At 38.3% G+C, this 20,927-nt stretch overlaps 1 protein-coding gene across 2 annotated transcripts; it reads left to right on the top strand.

Moving 5' to 3' along the window:
* The first annotated feature begins 9,099 nt into the window (after positions 1-9,099).
* On the top strand, positions 9,100-20,623 carry LOC132863542 (ran-binding protein 3-like). 2 transcript variants are annotated; one of them, XM_060896403.1, is made up of 14 exons: positions 9,100-9,465; positions 14,890-14,948; positions 15,075-15,099; positions 15,466-15,531; positions 15,680-15,742; positions 16,384-16,449; positions 16,528-16,616; positions 16,728-16,825; positions 17,654-17,732; positions 17,830-17,914; positions 18,350-18,471; positions 18,567-18,687; positions 18,940-19,260; positions 19,437-20,623. In XM_060896403.1, the coding sequence occupies exons 1-14, from the start codon at positions 9,309-9,311 to the stop codon at positions 19,478-19,480; spliced, it is 1,395 nt and encodes a 464-aa protein (XP_060752386.1). In that variant the 5' UTR covers positions 9,100-9,308; the 3' UTR covers positions 19,481-20,623. The 2 variants fall into 2 exon arrangements, with proteins under 2 accessions (XP_060752386.1, XP_060752388.1); XM_060896405.1 differs by lacking the exon at positions 15,680-15,742.
* Positions 20,624-20,927: the final 304 nt, after the last annotated feature.

Genomic DNA, 20,927 nt, shown 5'->3' with positions numbered 1-20,927 from the left:
TCATCATCAATTGCCTGGAGAGACGGTGGAATTGGACTGTATCCGGATTGTCAACCACCTCCTTGTGCATATTTACATTATTTAAAATTCCATGTGAAAATAATATACAAATTGGACGTAACTGCCATTTGTGAATTCTGGGTGAAGTACACAGGTGTTACACTACCCCCAGTCTAGCTCTAAATGACCCATGAGAATTTGCTTTTAGTTCGCTCATTCTTTTATAGGACCCTAATCAAAAATAGGATGTGGTATTCAATTGCACTTCTGGAATGTCCCTGGTTTTGTCTCTCCTCTCTCAGAGTAATCATAAACAGTGCCTGCCTTGCATCTGAAATGTGGATCCCACTACTCCACTCCTGCAGCCAATCACTCTTTTTCTCTCTGCTTCCTTTCCGCTCAACTCCAGCCTGGGCCACTTTTACGCATTCAATTGTGTGCTCTTGAAGGTTCATTAACTTCATACATCACACATCAATAGTTTACATTCTTAAAGCAGACCATAGGATATAAATTTGCCAAACAAAGATTTTTGGAAGCTATATAATATTTGGCTGATGTCGTTTAAATCCCAGTAGCAAGGTTTGCTAGCAAGGCCTCATTCTCCCAGGTGACCGGATATCTTCCAGTAGCTCACAGGGTAGTAACTGTTAAAGGCAACATTTTATGCATTTATGAAATAATTATAGTAATTGTTTGTTATTTCAGTTTTTTTTAATCCCAGTGAGAGCATTAGGTTACCCCATGAAGAGTGAAACAGTTTAAATGTAACAGTAAACCTCACAGTAGACCTTCATGCCTTGTGCTGACCGCAACAGTTGTACATGTTTGAAGCATACTGTGCATAATGTTAGAGAGGAAATTAAAGTAACCGTCCTACATATACTCCACCCATTTAAAACTTTTTAACACGTGTGATTATTTGGAATAATAATAATAATAATCATAATAATAATATTAATAATAATAATAATAATAATAATAATAATACCCTAGAGCCGCTCCAGTTTATATCGCCAGAACCGATCCACAGACGATGCAATTGCCCTTAGTCTCCACCTAGCCCTCACACACCTTGAAAACAAAAATTCCCACGCCAGAATGCTGTTCATAGATTTCAGCTCAGCAATCAACACAATCATCCCACAACAGCTCATTCAAAAACTGCAACTGCTGGGCCTTAGCAACTACCTCTGTAATTGGATCCTGGACTTTCTAACTGAAAGACCACAGTCAGTGTGTATCAGCCAAAAAACACCGAGCACTACAACTGAGCACTGAGCACAGGCGCACCACAAGGCTGTGTGCTCAGCCCACTGCTCTTCACGCTGCTGACACACGACTGCACTGCAAAGTTCAGCTCCAACCGCATCGTCAAGTTTGCTGATGACACAACTGTGATTGGTCTCATCAGCAACAACGACAAAACGCACTACAGAGAGGAAGTGGCTCAGCTGGTTAAATGGTGTTAAACAAATAACCTGTCCCTTAATGTAAAGAAGACAAAGGAGGTTGTGATGGACAGAAGAAACTCCATTGAGCACCGACCACTGACCATCAACAACACAACAGTTGAGAAGGTTGGCAGCACAAAATTCCTGGGGATGCACATCATGGAGAAATTCACCTGGTCCACCAACACACGGTCACTCTCCAAGAAAGTACATCAGCGGCTGCACTTTCTCCGCCACCTGAAGAGTGCATGTCTCCCTCCACCCATCCTCACCACCTTCTACAGAGGAACCATTGAGAATGTGTTGATGAACTGCATCACTGTATGGCACGGGAACTGCAGTGCAGCTCACCACAAGACCCTTCAGAGGATAGTGAATGCAGCCGCAAAGATCATTGGCGCCCCTCTCCCCACGATCGAGGACATCTTCATGAAGCGATGGCCCAGCAGGGCCAACAGCATGGTGGGGGACCCTGCCCATCCATCCCAACAACAACCTTTGTCAGGTCCTACCATCAGGAAGAAGGTACAGAAACATCAGCGCCCACTCTGCTAGACTGCGGAACAGTTTCTTCTCCCAAGCTGTGAGAGCCCTGAACTCAAACCTCCACTGCCACCCCTGAAAATATACAGGCCTCCTGTGACGTGACCCACCTGACTGCCACCAGCCGCACTCACCACAGCATTAGCACACGGGCACATCAAAACTAAAACGGTGTACCAGACCCACAGACAATACACATGTTTACGTGCTCGGGTTGCACATTGCATCTTGCACTAGTCCGTTATCAACTGCTTGACTTTGAATGCCTCCTGTTGCACTTGTACAATATCAAGGGAAACATTGTATAGTCTACATACTTATATTTATATTTATTTCTTGAGTGTATTTTTTCTACTGATGGCATAGTCCGTACCTGCCCCCTGCTTCGTTGTTGTTTTATGTTTAATGTCTGTATGGATGTTGCACCGTTTGACCTGTGAGACACGACATCTCGTTCCACTGCATGTCTCAACATGTAGCGAAATGACATTCATCCTGACAGACGGTAACCCTGAGCTACCTGTCAGGTCCACTTGATTCAGGGGATTTTTGGTGCTAAAAGTGGCAACCCAATGAGGTAAATGCCTTGAGCCTAACCACATCAATAGCCAATCTCCCAGCAACCATTCAGCCTATTAGCCGTGATCCTGGACTTTCAGCATCTATTAAGCATGGCCACAGGGATGCAGCTTTGTGTACAGAGAGTCTTTTCTTCCACAAAGCAAGGCATCACGCACAATAATACGACATTATCAAAAAAAATTAAAAAATAAAAAAACCTTGTGTGTGTGTGTGTGTGTCACTACCCTTTTCTGAATACTTAGAGTTTGAAGTGCTTTCTTCCAAAAGGGGATCAACTGATATTTATGCCATATCATATCACTGAGCATTCCTTTGCTTTCTTGCGTGTGTGCTCAGATTGTGTTTTAGTTTTCCAAGTCTTGTTAAAAAAATAAATAAATAAAAAATCGGGACGTTGGTTACTATCTGAAATTAATATGTGTTTCATTTCCTGTCCAATTAGCCAAAGCACGAATGAGGACAGAACCCAGGACATCTCATCAGAGACAATATGGCACCGATAATCACCGTGCTCTGTTTCACAGAACTCGTCATACTCAATAAGGTGACTAACCCGTTAAAACAAATCTGTAAGCTCCATTCAGCTTCACATACCTTCACATTACCCTGTTTGTGAAAAGAAGGACTTTGCAAAAAAAAAAAAAAAAACGCTCCTTTGGGGGACAGAGTATATTTAGGGAAGCCCCTTAAAATAGACCAGCTGTGGAATCTGTGAATGGAGACATTTATTGTCATTATGAAGAGTCGAAAGATGTATTTTCACCTCAGTTGAAACAAAAGGATGCTGGTTATTATGTGATAATAAAAAGCAAATTGAATGGACTATAAAACACTTGAATCTATGCTGTATTAGGAAAAATAGTCAGTTACAGGGTAGTGTGAATGGGCCAGAAAGATTATTCATTTAAGCGAATTGTCATGAAATCAGCTAGGGAACTGAACACATAGTGACCATTTTCATATTAGAAGCCAAATACAGACCCAGAATCTATGACCCACTTGGAATCCCTATGCACACGGATCATTTAGAGATGCCATCAATGCACCGTTGTTGATAATTACCTAGAAGGTTTGAATTTGAAGAAAATCTACCACACAGTCTTTACTGTCCTTATTTTAGGACAGATAGTTTACATGAATTATTACTATAACATTTCCCCTTCACACCATTCATATTATTTTATTTCTCTCTGAAGCCAAAAAGAAGGAATTTACTATGGATGTTACAAAGCCTGTAGCCTTCTTTATGGTCACATGTGAACAAAATGACATAACCCTGTATTGAAAAGCAGATCCACCCAAATCTGTTTAGTCGAAAAGAGAACTAACCCTTCATACAGGAGCAGGATAGCGTTTAACTTTCAAGGCCATTTTTTGGGTCCACAAAAAGGACAGCGAGAACCCTTAAATGTTTCTGGTCCTCAGTGAAAATTGGAATCTACATATGAATAAGCAGACGAATGTGTATAGATAGAGAGATGAGACCTCTTAATCAGGAATGATGGTCGTAGAGACTGAACAGAACCTATTCATCATCTGATCTGGGGTTTAAATTTCTTCAAATATGTACAAATGTGGATTGTTGATTATTATTCATCATTATTAGGAGAATTATTTGGGACCTAAACACTGTTCTAACATGATATCCAAATAAATGGACGTATTTTTAACCGTAGTATCAACAGACTTGGCACATGATGCTTAACATATAATTTCAGAATATTTTAACATTCACTCATCCTTTGAATAGAAATAAAAATGTAGCCTGACCTTACTATGTCTATACTATGTCATGTGCATCTTTCTAGGCTTTGCAAAAAAAAAAAAAAAACTAAAAAAAAACCTAACTGCTTTTTTTGTGAAGGGGCCAGATCAGGGGTTGCTTTCACTAGAGGCATTTTAATCACTCTCTTCTCTTCATACCACCAAGTATGAAGGCTCCAGTCTTTCATGGGACCTCTTTTTCTCTCAGCCTTCTAGACAAACTCAAAAGTTTAGCTTTGAATATGTTAGAACTGTTAACAATATGCAAAGTGGGTCTGCCAGGACAGAGGGAGACACATGATTAGGCATTCAGATCAGGCTTCAGGCATTGGCAGGAGTATCCAGAATCTCCAGTTGGTCAGGCCAAACAGTTAATCCTCTTTGTCAAATTAACAGATATGACTGTGAAAGGTTTTCTTGCAAATCAGTCAATTGCTTGATTATGAAACTATTCTGATCTTCAAAGCTGAATGATGATACTCTATTAGACTATATTGTATTAATTGGGAGAGGAATTGTAAGCTTCATATCTTCACCTGATTTAAGGGAACAAGTAAAGTGTCTCCTTAATAGTCTCAGTTTTAACCATGTGAGATGTATGGAGCTTTCTCATAACACACTAATAAAAAAGAGTCAATCAAATCCAATACTCTTCTCTTTACATTCCAGGCAAAAAAGGGCTCTGTGCCAGATTATCTTCAACCTCACTGTGACTAACATGTGCTTTAATGAGATTTAAACAATGTTCTTTACACAACACAAGATTGCTGCTTCCTTGCCTTGCTCCCACAGGATATCAATTATGTACTATTTCTTGCTTTGACATTGTCACAGCAGTTACCAGCTTTCTTTTATGTTGCTGCCCGGTTTTCGGAACTCATTCCGTCTATAATATCTGCTTTAGCCTGGTTAGGGTCAGGGTTGCAGTGGATCTGGTGTACTGGACGGAAACCCATGCTGACACAAGGGAAATGGCACAGACAACAAGTGGAGTTCAGGATTGAACCCAGGACCCTGGAGCTTTGAGGCAGCAATATTATTAACTACATCACTTATTTGTGCTATTACAACTGAATGTAAGTAAAATATGGTGTTTTTGTAATCTTAACATGTATCCATTACTGTGGCCATGACACAGAAAAGCAAAAGTGGTTCACACGGCTGTGGCCTACACAGTGATGACCTTGACATTTGTGACAAAAGAAAGTTTTTGTCATGTAGAAATTTATTTAATTGCATTTGTTTGGTTTGTTTGTTTGTTTTCAAGTTCAGGCTTACAAACCATAGGCAGGAACATATCATATAATCTAATAGTGTTAATAAAATGAATATTTAATTCATTGTTAGTTGGATTATATTTGCCTTTCTTTTCCTAGACTTGTCTTATACATCCCCTATAGTCAACACTGTACCAAGTGAGAAGCCGTGTTGTGTTCCAGCTGACAGGTCTAGAATCTGGTTTAGAGCTGAAGTCCTGCAAAAACCTCTCAGAATATATAGCGTGCTTGTCATTAACACCAACACAATACAACTAACACTCACAACAAGCAGCACAGAAAGCAGTCTGAGTTACTCTCTAGACCAATAAACAACTTGGCAGGAGACATGGCTCAGCTGAAATCAATGAGTCAGGAACTGAGACCATGTTATTTCTCAACTGAGTCATCCTTATAGCACAGTAACTAGTCATTTTTCTCACATTCTCAATACTTATCATATACGTATAAGGATGCTATGCCTACAGCTGCATCTGAGAGGTTCTTTTAGGCTGATACCAACTTTGTATAGTCTCAGGAGGCGTCTGGTTCTACCATGTCAGTCCTCATGCATCTATAGTTCAAAGATTCAAAGCAACCTGGACCCCAATACCATAGAAATGTGTACTGGGACCCAAACATGAGTTAATTGGCAGTGTGATGCTTCCTAACAGACGAAATAAACACTATGGCTGCCTCCCTTACAGAAGGGATCCAGGGGGTGTGTGGCCCCCTGGTGTAAGGTCAGAAAACATCAACAATGTTGATGGAATTACAATTGTTATATGTTTTTTTTTTCTTAATTCTGAATGAATGACTTTAGATATGTACATTAGCAGAAATTGCAGGATATTTTGTAACGTCAGGAGAGTTTTATTTTTTTTTTTTCAATAAATGTCTTTACAGATTATTTTAAATCCATCAAAGTACAACTAAACTCTGGACTGAATGTTTATGATCAAAGCTGAATAAAAATATTTACAGGCTAGTTTGCACTGCCACCGTGTGGAAAAGACGACGAACTGCAGCAGGAATCAGCAGCATGTACTGTAGGATAGCTGCATTTAATCATGTTTTAAACAAATGCCCATATGAATGCAAATGAAGCTCGTTGACTTTGATATACATATTGTAATAGATTTAAATAAATGTACTTTTTAAGGATGAAAAATCAGCCATGTGATATAGGGGCAGCATTGTGATCCATCAGGTAGTGCTACTGTCTCACAGCTTTAGGGTTCAGGGCTCAGCTCCAAAGACTACATTCTGCTTGGGTGCCTCAGTGTATATGTGGCTGTCCTGGTTGTGGTTCTCTGCTTATTGGTTGTAGATATGAATGAGAAAGAGAGAGAGAGAAAGAGAGAGAGAGTGCCATGTGGGGTGCTATGTCGGGTGTACCTGCCTTGTTCGAAGCCCCGAGATAGGCTTACCCCTAACAGTTATTTAGGTGTATAGCCTGATGGTAACACAACAGCATGTACAGTTTGGTACCATTATTTTTGAGAGTCTGTTCAAATTATGCAGATTGAGCACATGCAGATTGTAGACCTTTTGAGGTTATAATACACAAAGACACATGTAATGATTTCTCAAAGAATAACATTCACTAAAGATGTAAAATGTTTAAAATCAGAAAGAGGTAAGAAAAACAGGCAATCGGATAACACAGTGTTAAAAATCACAGTCAACTGCAGATCAAGGATAATTAAAATGTCAGTGATCTGCGTTCATACATTATGTATAATCATTTATGTGAGGACTCCTCACATAAATGAGGAGTAGGGAAAGATCTGGATTCAGTTCATATTTCAGACCAAAGCATATCACAGCAAACAAAAGGCAGTTTTCAAAAAAGTTAGACGTATAACGTGCTGACCTTGACGTAAATAAGTTACAGGAAAAGCAAATGCTATGGGAGCTTCCAGATCAAGTTCAAGGCTTTAAATACAACAAACAGACTTGTAGCAGCAGGTTATATGTCTGGAAATAAATACTAGTTTAAACTCTTCTGTTGATCTTCAGTGCTAAATACATTATATACTGAATTTATTGACTATTGTTTTGTGTTTTCGTATCTTTATCCGTATGTGGACTCTATGTAGTAAAGTACTTTTCTTTACTGTTGGTTGTACCATACATGTTTTGTACTTTTTAGTATGTTTTTCTTGTTTGCTTTTAAAGATTTAGTGTTTCTTTAAAGTACTGTATCCCTAACTGGTTAAGGTTATTATTTTTGAAGGTATTAGATGAAATACAAACGATATATCCATAATGAAAACACCCTTATCCAGAGCGACTTACATTATCTTATTTTTATACAACTGAGCGTTAAGGGCTTTGCTCAGAGGCCCAACAGTGGCATCTTGGTAGACCTGGGATTCGAACTCTCACCCTTCTGGTTGGTAGCCCAACACCTTAACCACAAGCTATCACAAAAGGCAAAGTTAGGAGTCATTTCATATACGTGTTGTACGATTCTCCAGGAGAAAAACGTATTTAAGGAATCTGTGTCTTTATTATTATATTTATTTATATTTATTTATTCATCTATTTATTTATTATTTAAAATGAAAAGTTTCAAAAAGAAACTACGCCAATCGGTGTGCTTTAAAGTAAGCTAAACACACACACACACACACACACACACACACACACAAACACACACGCACACGCACACACACGCCAGTGGTGGAAAATTCCGCACGGTCCCAGTGCGCCATTGCGCACGCGTCAAAAACCGGTCCATTCCGGTACGGAGTCAGTCTGCTGCGCTTCATGGCGGGTCGCACGGTCCTATCACGTGACTCAGGCGCGCTCCAAACCAAAACGTGATGCGCAACAGCAGTGTAATACGTAACCCCAGAGATAGCATGAGTGTTATTTTTAATACGAAAGTGCATCTGTGGACAACAGTCAACTGTATGCATAAATTACAGCAGCCTTAAACTGTTCGTAGGGGTTTTTTATTGTGAACAGACGACCAAGTCGGTTATTTTCTGGGAGCCATTTCAGTGTTCTGTTTTTCTTTTAGATGACAATTAGGGGAACCTTGTCCTGCAATCTGACATGAAAACAAATAAATAAGTAAATAAAGTTAAGTAATGGCCTTTCTTAGAGCTGGGTATAAACAAGCTTATATATATTATACACTTTTAGATATACAGTTACAAAGACGAAGAACCTTAACTCTAAATAGGAGGAATGTATACACAAAGACATAATAATAACAATAATAATAATAATAATAATAATAATAATAATAATAATCAAGACATCCAAAGAAAAAAGGACACAAAAACGGTTGGAATAAAAGATAAAAGTCCACATTTGGTCAAACAAATGTTTTGTTCATTCTGAACTGTGTTCAGTTTCATTATTCAAACGTTTCTAACGGGTGTTAAAACGTCCGGCTGTATAATTTGAGTAAAACAAAAGTCCAAAGTATTTTTCCTCCCTAGGAATAAGAGCCTGTGGCCACGCCCCCTGGATGGGGCGCAGTACGCGCGCGCGACGTGCGAATCCGTTCACATTGTGGCGCAGGATGTTCGCCGGTGTTCTGTCGTAACTGTCGGTGGATCGACCTGCCAGTGTTCAACACTCCGACGTTTGCGAAAGAGCCTTTTACACTTTGATTGTTATTACTGGTACAGACGTTCTGGTGCGTGGTACAGGCGCGCCTGAACTTGTGAGCGCGCTGACACGGAGTGTTATGAGACCGTTTCCTCATGCAGAGTGTCCGGGGATCATGTCTCTGTCTGCGGACCGCTCGGCACACGCACATTCGCCCTCCGACGGCGCGCGCGGATCCGTGACATCTACCGTCGCGCGCCGTCTCCAACCGGACACTGCGCACGCGCCACCAAAGGGTACGAACCTTTCTCTGTAATCTAAACACATATGTAATCTATATTGAGGTTTTTGATGATTTCTTTTTTCTTTTTGACGATTCTTTCTTTTCTTTTTGACGATTTCTTTTGTTTAGTTTTGCATCTGGACCAAGTGGGCGTGTATTTTTATTAATTTTTTTTTTGCATGAGAAAACATTACCAACACAGCCTGAAAATCTTATGCTGCTAAACTTATAAAGAGCAATAGACAGAAAGAAAAAGCACTGATCTACTCTCTTAACCATGCACTCTCAGAGAAAAAGTACTAAACTCTACTTTTCCTGCTTTCTCTTACTCATTAAATCCATTTGTAAACCAATCGATGGTTGACACATTGGTTATTTGCAAAACCTGATTTCCTGATGCTCGCACAGCTCTAAAAGTTTCATTCATTTACAAAGTTTACATAGCTGTACTGCACACGTCCAGCATAAACAGAGGTCACTGTAGCAATGCACACATATACATTTACTATACACTGTTGTGTAATATTTGCACAGTAATTAAGTCTGCAATACAAGACATTTGGATTTAAATTCAATGTGTTGCAGTCACTCATGGGCTTTTAGTGCTCAGGATCGCATATCACACTTTGCAGTCACTCAGCACACAAGGCACCAACACACAGAACGAAACACTGCCACAATGCAACCTTCATTCTTAAATATTCATTTAATCAGGGCTGGCTGGACCTCAGTTCCTGAATGCAGAGATGTGTCCTAGGAGGCCATGAGCTCTGAGGGGAAGTTTAAGTGGCATCAGATCAAAGCAGCTTAATCTAGTTCCACCACAACGTCGGTATGAGCCTGTTTGCTCTAGTCTGACTGTTGCTGTTCCCTCCCCTCTGAAATCAACAAAGTATTGGCTTTCTACCAGAGCTGAATCATTTCATGCTAAAATGTCCCACCCTGGTATGTCTGTCAGGCATGTGGTGACAACAAGGCTAATATAAAATGGCTTTTTTGTTTGCTGATACAAAATATTTTTGTTGTTTGTTTGCCTTAAATGGGTCCTCTGAAGTCTGTGTTCAAATAGCTATGATAGTCATACGAAAAACCAACAGTAAATAGGATTAAATGTTCTGAGGGTCTGATTCTCCAGAACTATATTCAGTCAATATGTCTTTTAAAGAAAAGACACGTCATCAGTTTCTCGTGCTAATAATATTCGGGATAGTTTAGATCCATGATTCTCAAAGTGGTTTATAAAACTCTATTATATTATATTATATTATATTATATTATATTATATTATATTATATTATATTATATTATATTATATTATATTATATTATATTATATTATATTATATTATATTATATTATATTATTGGATGGATGGATATTATGTTGATGGATGGATATTATATTATATTATATTACAGTAACCAAAATTGCAAGTCACCATGATCACAGTTATTAATTTATTTTTGTGCTTTTGTGGTTTACTAACCTATCTGTCTGGACAAATGAATTGAATGAGTTGCCTGTCAATTTGAATTTATTCATGAATTTAATTCAAATGTGTTCTGTGAGTGGAGCAGTTTGGCACTAAGAATCTCTGTCCAATAAATAGCCAAAACATCACTGTGCATATTTAAATAATGAGGTAACGGTTGGATTCTATTCATAAAATGAATCTGCATTGAGGGCTTGGTAGATTTTTTTTTTACAGTTAAACATCTGCAAAAACAATTGAGACTATCAGGGTTAGACAGCCATATGGTAGAACTATTGCTTTATATTTCATCAAGGAAAACCAATATGGTATAAGTACAACATGGTTCAACCTAAACCACTGAAAAAACAATCAAATGCTGCAATAAATATTAAAGCATAATGCTGAGATGATGGTTATGCTCAGGAAGAATGCTATAACTGAAAAGAAACCTTAACCCTTATTTGGTGTACTGACAACCTCTGTGATCAAAGTGATCAAGCCATAACCTTTGGAGAAGCCTTTACCACCTGTACATTCATAGAGCAATAACACACTGAGCTCAGCAAGACTCCACATATGTGTGTTTAGTTTTTATAGTTGGTGTCCCCTGGACCTCTGATGTTACACAACAAAGCGATCTCACAGAGTGTCCCAAAGTAAACGCAGCTGCAGTGGCAGTACTAAAGCTGTTTTTGTTCTTGTTCTCACTTTAGCCTTAGAAAATATTAAGGAAAGTCTACAGGCTAATATCCAAGTTCTTGATGAATGAAACCTCTTGTCCACAAGGCAGTGATCTTTCAGAGCGGGGAAACCCATTGTCCAAGCATTGGCCACTGCACCCATTGCTGTGTAATGTTGTTTTTCTCACCCTTCACTCGTCTTCTCCCTCCTTCCAGGTTTAAGAGGAACGTTCTGGTTGAGGCCAGAGAGTCCCAGTCTGTATCTACAGGCAAAGTGTGCCACTCCCCCTCCCTAAGCATCACACTGCTACCAAACGGGGAAGAGTTAATCTGATGCCAAGTCAGAAGTTCGTAGATCTCAGCCACAGCTGGCATCAGAGTTTTATTACGCATTCAGGGTCTGCCAGGAGAAAAGCCATTTTTTATGGAGTATTTAAACTCACCGAAGACGTGGGGAAGAAAACAAGACAGAACAAGTGAAAACTAGCTTTGACTGGAACTTTTGAGGGTAAAAAACCTTAGAGTGGTAATCAATTTACGTTACATAATGAAGGCACATACAGCTAACTCAGTGTTTTTCATTTGGCAAATGATTTTATTCAAAGCAACTTGTGGCTCAAACAGTGGGATTTAAACTCAACCTACCAGGGACTGGCATTGAAACGAATTAGGTCACATTTTCATTCTCTTCCTATTTCCATCCTGAATGATGTTTATTAATCTTTATTAATTCACACATTTGCTTAAGTTTTGTGAAAGTTTCTGATCTGCAGCATTTTAGTTTTAAATGCCATTCAAAGATACGCTGCTCTATTTTTACTGTGGTCTACTTTTTCATGTTACTTACACTTAACTACCTGTTGATAGAAGTACTGTAGGATTTAGTCCTTACTTTTTTTTACCTAAAGTCTGTCAACTTCACTCATCTTCTAATCTGTACACTCTGGTCACATAGATAAGCTTCCAAAGCTTCAACTTTCATGTTAACATCCAAGAAATTAGCACCAGAATCACTAATCAGGTGATTGATCACTGTTAAATGTAGGGGCAGTGATTTTTAAGCCATTACACTTGACTACACTATTTGGTGGAGTCTCTAGCAAATCCATCATGTGTGCATTTTCAAAGACGTGGCTTTGAAAGAGAAAGGGATGTATTTGTTCAAATTTTGAGTTTCAAAATAGCCAGCTTCAGCTAAAATTTTTGACTGTAACAGTTCGCTTATTGGTGCTTTGATATATAATATTCATCCAAAAGCAGAAGAGTAAATCTTACATGATGAATCTAATCTCTCCCTGTGCTTCCATGTGAACAAGCTGGCTCTGACTCAGGCACTTGTCATTTTCATCTGAAAGCTCTTAACCTTGGAGCCTGCAGCTGATATGTGGGCTTACAGAAACACGTCATGATCCACCCGCTCATGCTGCTGCTTGTACAGGGGTATCATACGTGACTGCTAGCATGACATGTACGTGTGTACTGTGCTTGTGTGATCATAATATTATGAGGACACTAAAGTTATGCAAGGTTGCATATTTATTGCCCTTGTTCATTCATGCAATTACAATCAGTCGATCGTGTAGCAGTAGTGCAGTGCATTAAATTGTGCAGATATAGGTCAAGATCTCCAGTTAAGGTTCACATAAAACATCAGGAATGGAAGGAAACTGTGAGCTCTTGTGTCAGTCAGGTTGGTTTAGGATTAGGGTTTTAGGAATTGCTAATCTCTGGAATTTTCACACATAACATTGTCTAGCTTTTACACAGAAAGGTGTAAATACAGTAAGAGACTCACAGATTATGCCATCATGTGTAGAGATCATTGTACTGAAGCTGTTAAACGGTCACCTTTATATTTCATTAGGACTGTGCCAAACAGAGTGAATGCATTCACCATCTGCTGTCAGGTCTGCTGTTATTTATCACTTAGCACATGGACATCAGCATGGAAATTCGCAGGGACGCTCTCTCCGGGGACAAATAGTATATTTGAAAGATGCAATATCCAAATCGAGAAAGAGCCAGGCTTTGAGCATTGCCAAAAAGGGTACGTGTGATTAGTCAGTGTTCCACTTTGACAGAAATAGCACTTCAGTAACGGTGGCATGAGGCCTACTGGCTGGATGGTGTGGATTTTGATTATGTAATAATATGAGAGAAGGACAGTCATTAGTATGTACTTTAGTTTGTTTTTAATCTTTGTATTATATCGTGTTTAGCAAAAATATATCTATGGCCAATATCTATTACATTTGGATGAACATTAAATAAATGACCCAGACAAGAGAACCGTCTCTTCATTTCCAAGTGAGACATGTAGCACCTAGACTCTGACAGCTTAAAAGTCCACGAGGAACTTTAGAGTCTACGCTCCACCTACGTGTTAGGAGTCACCTTTTTTACATACATGAGTCGAGTGACTGGAACGGTGACGAATAAAAAGTTGCTGCATAGATAAAGCGATTTGAAACTCTTAGCAGGAGGTCAGATGCAGGATAATCTCTGTGACTGGAGCACAGTGCGGCTCATGATGCGTCAGTTGGCTGCGTAAAAATATTAAAGCTAAGCAAAAGAGCTGTTGTGTCATTGGTGGGTTACAGAGTAACATCGCTTGGATCCTGTTTTACAAACACATATATATCTTTTTTTTTTTTTTTTTTACATTTCAAGTAATCTCTGGTTATGATTAGTACTGGAGATAGACTACACCAGAAGAATGCTGTATATTTTTAGCTGCAGACAAGTCTATGCTGGGATTAGTTTGTCCTAGGGCCAAGTGAAGTGTCAGTGTGGCTCACACCTCCAAGGCCCTTGATTCTTGTGAACATGATGATGGAGGGCTTGCTTAAGGATCACCCGAGCTGAAGGACTCCATTCATACAGTTAGTAGGCAGGGCAGGAGTATTTATAGCTCTGAGAGCTTTAAAACATACATATATACTTTTAATTGACATATAAACCTTACATTTTAAAGTAGTTATTCCCTCATATACTTTGTATGAGTAATATATATTTAACCCATATTTATTATACATTACATAACTTTTTAATATATATTTTTTTTAACTTAAATACGATAAATAACAAGAAATTCATGCGGCCATATAATAACATATCAGTCTAAAAATGGAACATTTTCTAATATTTCTAAATGGATAACTTAAAATGAGTCATAAACGTATGCCCAATTTAAATGATTTCTATGATTAATTGTTACTGGATTTGCGTGCGAAGAGTCTATGGCTATGTCTTCACAGCACAACTCTTTTGTTTTTATATTTCAGATAAACCCATACTTGCTGCTCCGATGTTCGTCTTTCAGAGGATGACATCTGCAATGAAGGTAAACGATGAACAAAAGTTAGTAATCTAATACCAATCTTTTACAAACAGCTACATTTAAATGTCCAGTACATTTACAAAGTTTGTATTACTGAGGCTGAATCAACTTTATGTGTGTGTTTATTAGAGGACAGCAGAGGAAGATGGGAATGGTACGTTTGTTACACAACACATAGTACACATAGTCACAAATCATGGATGAAGGCGGAGGCGAGTGCGAATTCTTTAAATCAGTTTGCAGAAAATAACAACTTGGCAGAAGCACAAACTATGGCAAAGCAAAGCAAATGTTCCCTAGATTACAGGAACGCTCAAGAACTAGGCCAAAAGCATGCAGGTTTCTCTCACAAGTAACAAACAGTAGCTAAAGACAGTGTGATAAACAGACACTTAAATACAGTGACTAATTATTGAACAAACACCAGGTGAGCACAATGAACAGGGGAAATGGGAAATGTGTAACCTTCTGTTTTGAGTCATTGATTTCCTCATTCATTATTGATTTTTGTTATTTTTAGGAGCACATGTGAACAAACGCATCAGATTGCTCACCTATCCTTCTTCTAACAGTCGGAACAAAAAGGGTAAGAATTTGAAAAAAAGTTTTTTCTTATTTTGCAAAACACCACTTCCTGACCTCTAGGTATTTTAAGTCAACAGAGTATAAATTAAAAGATGCTGGAAAGCTAAATAAAACTATCAAAATTAAACAATTCTTTGTGCCCCAAACAGAACCCTGTGGCTTTAGCAAACGTGTACGTTCAAGTTCTCTATCCTTCCCACCGCCTTTACAGGGTAAACTATCCCTCTAGCTATCCCTCTCTCTCTTTCTCTTACTCTCTCTCAGTTCATACACAAACCAAGGTGCCTCTGAGGCTCATGATGATGAATTTGCCATACTTACATACCTCTATTTAAACCCCTTGCTAATCCAGTTTAATGATCTACTCAGAGTTCAAGTTCCAGCCCACTCCCTGTTTTTTGTTTCAGACCCACAAACAAAAATGACGCTCCCCTTTAGTTATCCTTCTCTTTCTGTTGGAGTGTGTACTCTAGGATTGGCAAAGCTTTTAAGAGTGTTTCATACACTGCAAAGAGCTATACCTGTATTTTAGCTCTGAATGAGTGCTCGGGGACATAGTCAAGTATGATTAACTGCAAAACAAAGAGAGGCTGCTTGGCTGGAACGCTGTGGGTTTTTTATCACTTCCTTTCTCACAGTGTATTAATGCTTGAAGCAAATGGCTGTTTACATCATGGTCATTAATATCACGGTATCGCAAGTCTTGAGTCATTATTACATTTCTTAAGAACCAAAGTCATTTTCCAACCAAAACAGAAATAGTGTTGCTTTAGTACATAGGACAAAAATCTGAGTTTTTCCCTGAAAACAGAAATGAAGTGTAACTGGTCTCTCATTTTGTTTTTATGTGTAGTCCCCAGATCAAACGTGTTTGTGTCATCCACCTTGCACAATCCGAACCAAGTATCTTCCCCTGCACGTTAGTATCTTAATCTTCATCTTGTAATTTAAGGAACACCACTGAATGTGTTGACTTCACTTCCGGTTGTGTTTACAGCATCCCTAGGCGGCAAGATAAAGAATACACTGTTAAGACCGGCTTCGATGGTGGCACCTCACAGCCATGATGTGTCTTGTATTGAACAGGTATTTTATACATTTTACACTGTCCAGCTCTGGTTTCATTTATACGTCGAGCTTACTTGTTTAAGGATTTTGAAAAGGTTCCATTTGTGTTTCTAAATTGTGTTCCTCCAGGTCGGCCTTAATGCAGATGGAAAGCTCTCTAGGGTTACGATTGAGCTCCAGTCCTCAGCCAGTGCCCTGGACCAGCGGATGTTACCGCAAATGAGCAGGTCAGCTTGATCTTAATCTTAAGGTTAAACAATCAGGAAAATAATCGTATAATATTACAACAAACTATAATGGATGGAAAGAATGTCTTTACTAATGTAATACAACAAACAAGTGATGCTTGAGTACAACAAATAATAAATAATTAATAATTAATTATATAGGGAAAATGATAAATAATGATGATAACTAATATTGTTTCATAATGAGTTTACAACTGTGTAAATATACAAATTCCACAGCAAGGATCAATTCTTATTCCTTTTATTTTAGTTTTATATATCAATATTACTCTTTGAAACTCTCTCTCCTCTGATTGGTTGCTGGCTTTTGCCTGTCACTGAGTATTTCTGACTTCTTTTGTGTCTAAATTTGGAGCACGATGATGGTTGACATCTGAGCTGATGCTATAAGTGTGTGTTTCTGATGGAGGATTATCAGAGCGACTCAATAGCAGTTCAGGAACATCACATTATGTAGCAAGGTTTCTCCCTGACTGAATAATTATATCTTGTAAAATCTGTGACAAGAAAATTTCCATGCAAACTGGTTTAAACTTGTATTTCTGATCTGATTAAACTATTAATAAGAATATGAATGTCACTCAGCATGGCCCAAAATGAATCAGTGGTGTTAGTTTAAAACTCTGCATGCTGAAATAAACATGAATGAACAGTAAGAAATAAGCAAGTTTTTTGCCTGAATACACTTTACACAAGCACCAAGTATCTCTTTAACAGCAGGTAATTTTAATTATACTCTGGATATGACTTCCAGAGTAATTCAGACTCTAGTCTAAATCCAGGGATTTCTTTTTCTTTCTTTTTCAGAAATCTCTCACAGACTAATTCTGCTGTCACGGAAAACGCCCAGTTTGTGTTTGGGGAGAATATGAGTGAGAGGGTACTGGTAAGTCTAAAATTTGTTTTATTTAATGCAGAATATAGTTATCATGTGCTATTTTGTAAGCGGTTTGCTGGAATAATGTACATGGATTATCTCTCAGAGTCCACCTCGTAGTGAGGACAAGTCTGAAACGGACTGCAGCTCGAGTGACTCGGATTCCTCCTGCACAGAAGTCGCTAACACAAGTATGCAATTTTCTGTGGTTGTGAATGAAAATTGTCTTTTAGGATAAAGGTGCCTTAAAGAGGATCTAACTGTTTAAGCCAAAACACAACACATTGAATATAACTGTCAATCATTCAGTGGCATTTCTCAGCATTTGAAACCACCTAGTGGCTGAATTAGTGTACTGTTTTACCACAGAGTTGATCATGATCATGATCTAAATATCCTTATTGTCTACGGCTTAATATTACTCGTTACAAGATTCAACAATTCTGACGCTCATACATGATCGTGAGGCCATTATAGGCCTGTACTTCTAACATCATGTCCCAAAGTGTTTATTCCTCTTTTGCCATAGCAATTAATTGGCCAACAATAAACAACGCTGTTACATTTAATGTTGTAGAACGGTTTTACTGTAGTGAAGGAACATTTGGTGTCTGCTGTGTCTGTAGTGACTGAAAACAACACACTATGGGAATCCGCTGCTGCCCACACGGCCGCCTCCAGGAGACGTTGTCTGCTCAAACAAGTGCAGATCTTCACAGGAGAGGAGAACGAGAGCAACGTCGTCCAGGTCTAAAATTTTGCATTTTCATTTTTTTTTTTTGTAAATTTTAATGGTACCACCGGTGCAGACTGTTCTGAGACTGCGACTCTGAATCCTTTTAGCTGATGTGCAAACTGTTCGTTTTGGAGAGGGGAACCCAGTCATGGAGTGAGAGAGGGAGAGGGTTCTTACGACTGAACGACTTGCAGACTAAGTATAAGGGATGTTTGCAGTCAAGGATGGGTAAGTGAGAAAACTATACTGTAAATGAAACCGTTTCTATTATTTTGTCAATTACCTTTATACTTCCTTGTGTATTTTTTACACAGTAATGCATTTTAGAATTCAATGAAAATGATAAGAAAATAGAAATGCTTAAACAAAGGAAGTTCCCTGTAACTCTCCACATGATGCTGCCACCACCATGCTTCACTGTGGAGATTTTTTGTGTTTAACCTCGGATATCACTATATGTCTGAAATTGTTTCTCCACAGTGATGAGGCACCAGGGCAGTCTGAAACTGATCCTGAACACTAAGTTGTACCCGCACACACACCTGCGGCGCCCGGCACGGAGGAACCTACAGGTGACAGCCACTGACCTGGAGACCCACAGTGTACGTGTGTTCTTGGTCCAGGCCAGTGCCCGAGACATTGCCCGCCTTTATGTGGCTATTCATCACAGACTGGTGGCACTTCGCTGCAGTACTGCAATGTTCAGGGACTGTGATGGACACTGCAGCAGCGAGGAGGACAACGACAATAAGGAGGAGAAGGCTAACAAGGAGGCGGTCTTAATCACACACACCAGATCTGGTAACAACTACAGCTTCTATATCTGTTTAAATTAATTCTGTTTATCATTTAATCATTTTTATAGCCTCTGTTATTAAAAATATAAATTAGCATCTGCTCAATCACCTTTCTCATAAGTTTACTTATTATTATTATTATTATTTGTCTTCTCTCCTTTTTATTTGTCTTCTCTCCAGGGGATTGTAATTGGAGGAACAGTCATTCCAGACTCCATCCATGAACGTCCCACTCAGCCTTGTGCCTGACAAAGATTCCCATCATGCTTCTAATATCAGACATTTTATGAATATCCAGATCTTCTGTATTTCAGCAGTACGGAGGTTTTTGTTGTGTAGCTGTGTGAAATTTCTGTACAGTATTAAACTCTGCTTTTTACCAAGATCAGTTCTCAGGTTGTAGACAGTGATGCAATATACATTTTTAACAATCTTTTTAAATAAAAAAAGAAAAAAAAAAGAAAAAGAAAAGAACCAGGCACAATCATGTTTATTTTGTTCCACCTTCAGATAGATAGATCATTTAGGCCTGACCAGAACATTTCTTCAGAACATAATTTCACTTTTATTTCGGTTATTTTTCCCAATAGAGCAGTAGAGTTCTTTTTGCCAGAAATCTGCACCATTAAGGTTTCAGAAGATCATACAAGACCGAATTTGAGCTCTTTGGTGATGGATTAAGATTAAACGAGGATTTATTAGCTGATTGTAAACATACTTAGTTGTACCTTTACGTTCACACTAAACCTTCACAAGTTTAGAAACTCTTTTGGATAACTGCGAAACGTCTGGATCATGATATTTCTATGCAAACCTTAAAAGCAAATCCAGAGAGAATGTAAAATGGGCCAATTTTGGGACTACTACTACTCTTATTATTATTATTATTTTTTATTCTCTGATTTCTTCCATATCACTTTGTCAAGGGGATAAATGAGCTATGCTTTCTGTTATTGAAAAAATTATTGGTGCTTGTCTGTGCCAATTATTTATAATGTGATTGACAGATCTCTGTGCTCTATTAACAAAGGATTTCTGTTTTCATTCTACCTCATGAACAGTATTGTAAACCTGATCTCGTCTTCTGCACTGTTTTGGTCCTATGAAGAGCCGGTCATGTTAAGAAAAGCTTACTACCTGAAACCAGTGTTTGTATTTTATTCTCTATTTCAACCCTGAAGGTTTAAAGGAGAAATTCAAATAGTGTCTACAGCCACAATTCTGTCTGTGAATTGCATTTTTATTGGAAAATCTGCAAAAACTGATGTTATTTACTACCTATTATACTTAAACATTAAGAAGAGCATTTAATTAAGAGTTGTATTTTTTTATATGTATTTAACTGATTAAATACCTAATTTTAAGTACATTTGAGGCTGTGTCTCTTTTTATGAAATCTTTAACTTGAACCTGTGATTTATTTTTATAGTAAATTAATCAACACCTTCTGACCAATCAGATTTGAGAATTAAGCAGCTTCGTGGTGAAAAGCTATTTGAATTTATTAATTCGTGAAAAAGTAGATCATAGTCCTGAAGGCAGCAATTCCCTAACACCAAACATCACACCTGGTTTTTAACATTTTTAAAATTAGTTAGTGAACTAACATACCATTTTACCTGTGATGATTTCGTTTCCTCTACAGAAGTAAAAAGTTTCTTGGCACACCAA

The sequence above is a fragment of the Tachysurus vachellii genome, chromosome 20 (assembly GCF_030014155.1).
Source record: "Tachysurus vachellii isolate PV-2020 chromosome 20, HZAU_Pvac_v1, whole genome shotgun sequence".
Classification (NCBI taxonomy): Eukaryota; Metazoa; Chordata; class Actinopteri; order Siluriformes; family Bagridae; genus Tachysurus; species Tachysurus vachellii.
The sequence above is the reverse complement of the archived record's forward strand: the minus strand, read 5'-3'. Positions and strand labels throughout refer to the sequence as shown.

Bases quoted from the DNA above. Each gene is read 5' to 3' on its own strand.
- LOC132863542 (XM_060896403.1), top strand. From the start codon at position 9,309: ATGAGACCGTTTCCTCATGCAGAGTGTCCGGGGATCATGTCTCTGTCT. The intron at 9,466-14,889 runs GTACGAACCTTT...TTTATATTTCAG, and splicing joins TGCGCACGCGCCACCAAAGG to ATAAACCCATACTTGCTGCT. The intron at 15,100-15,465 runs GTACGTTTGTTA...TGTTATTTTTAG, and splicing joins AGCAGAGGAAGATGGGAATG to GAGCACATGTGAACAAACGC.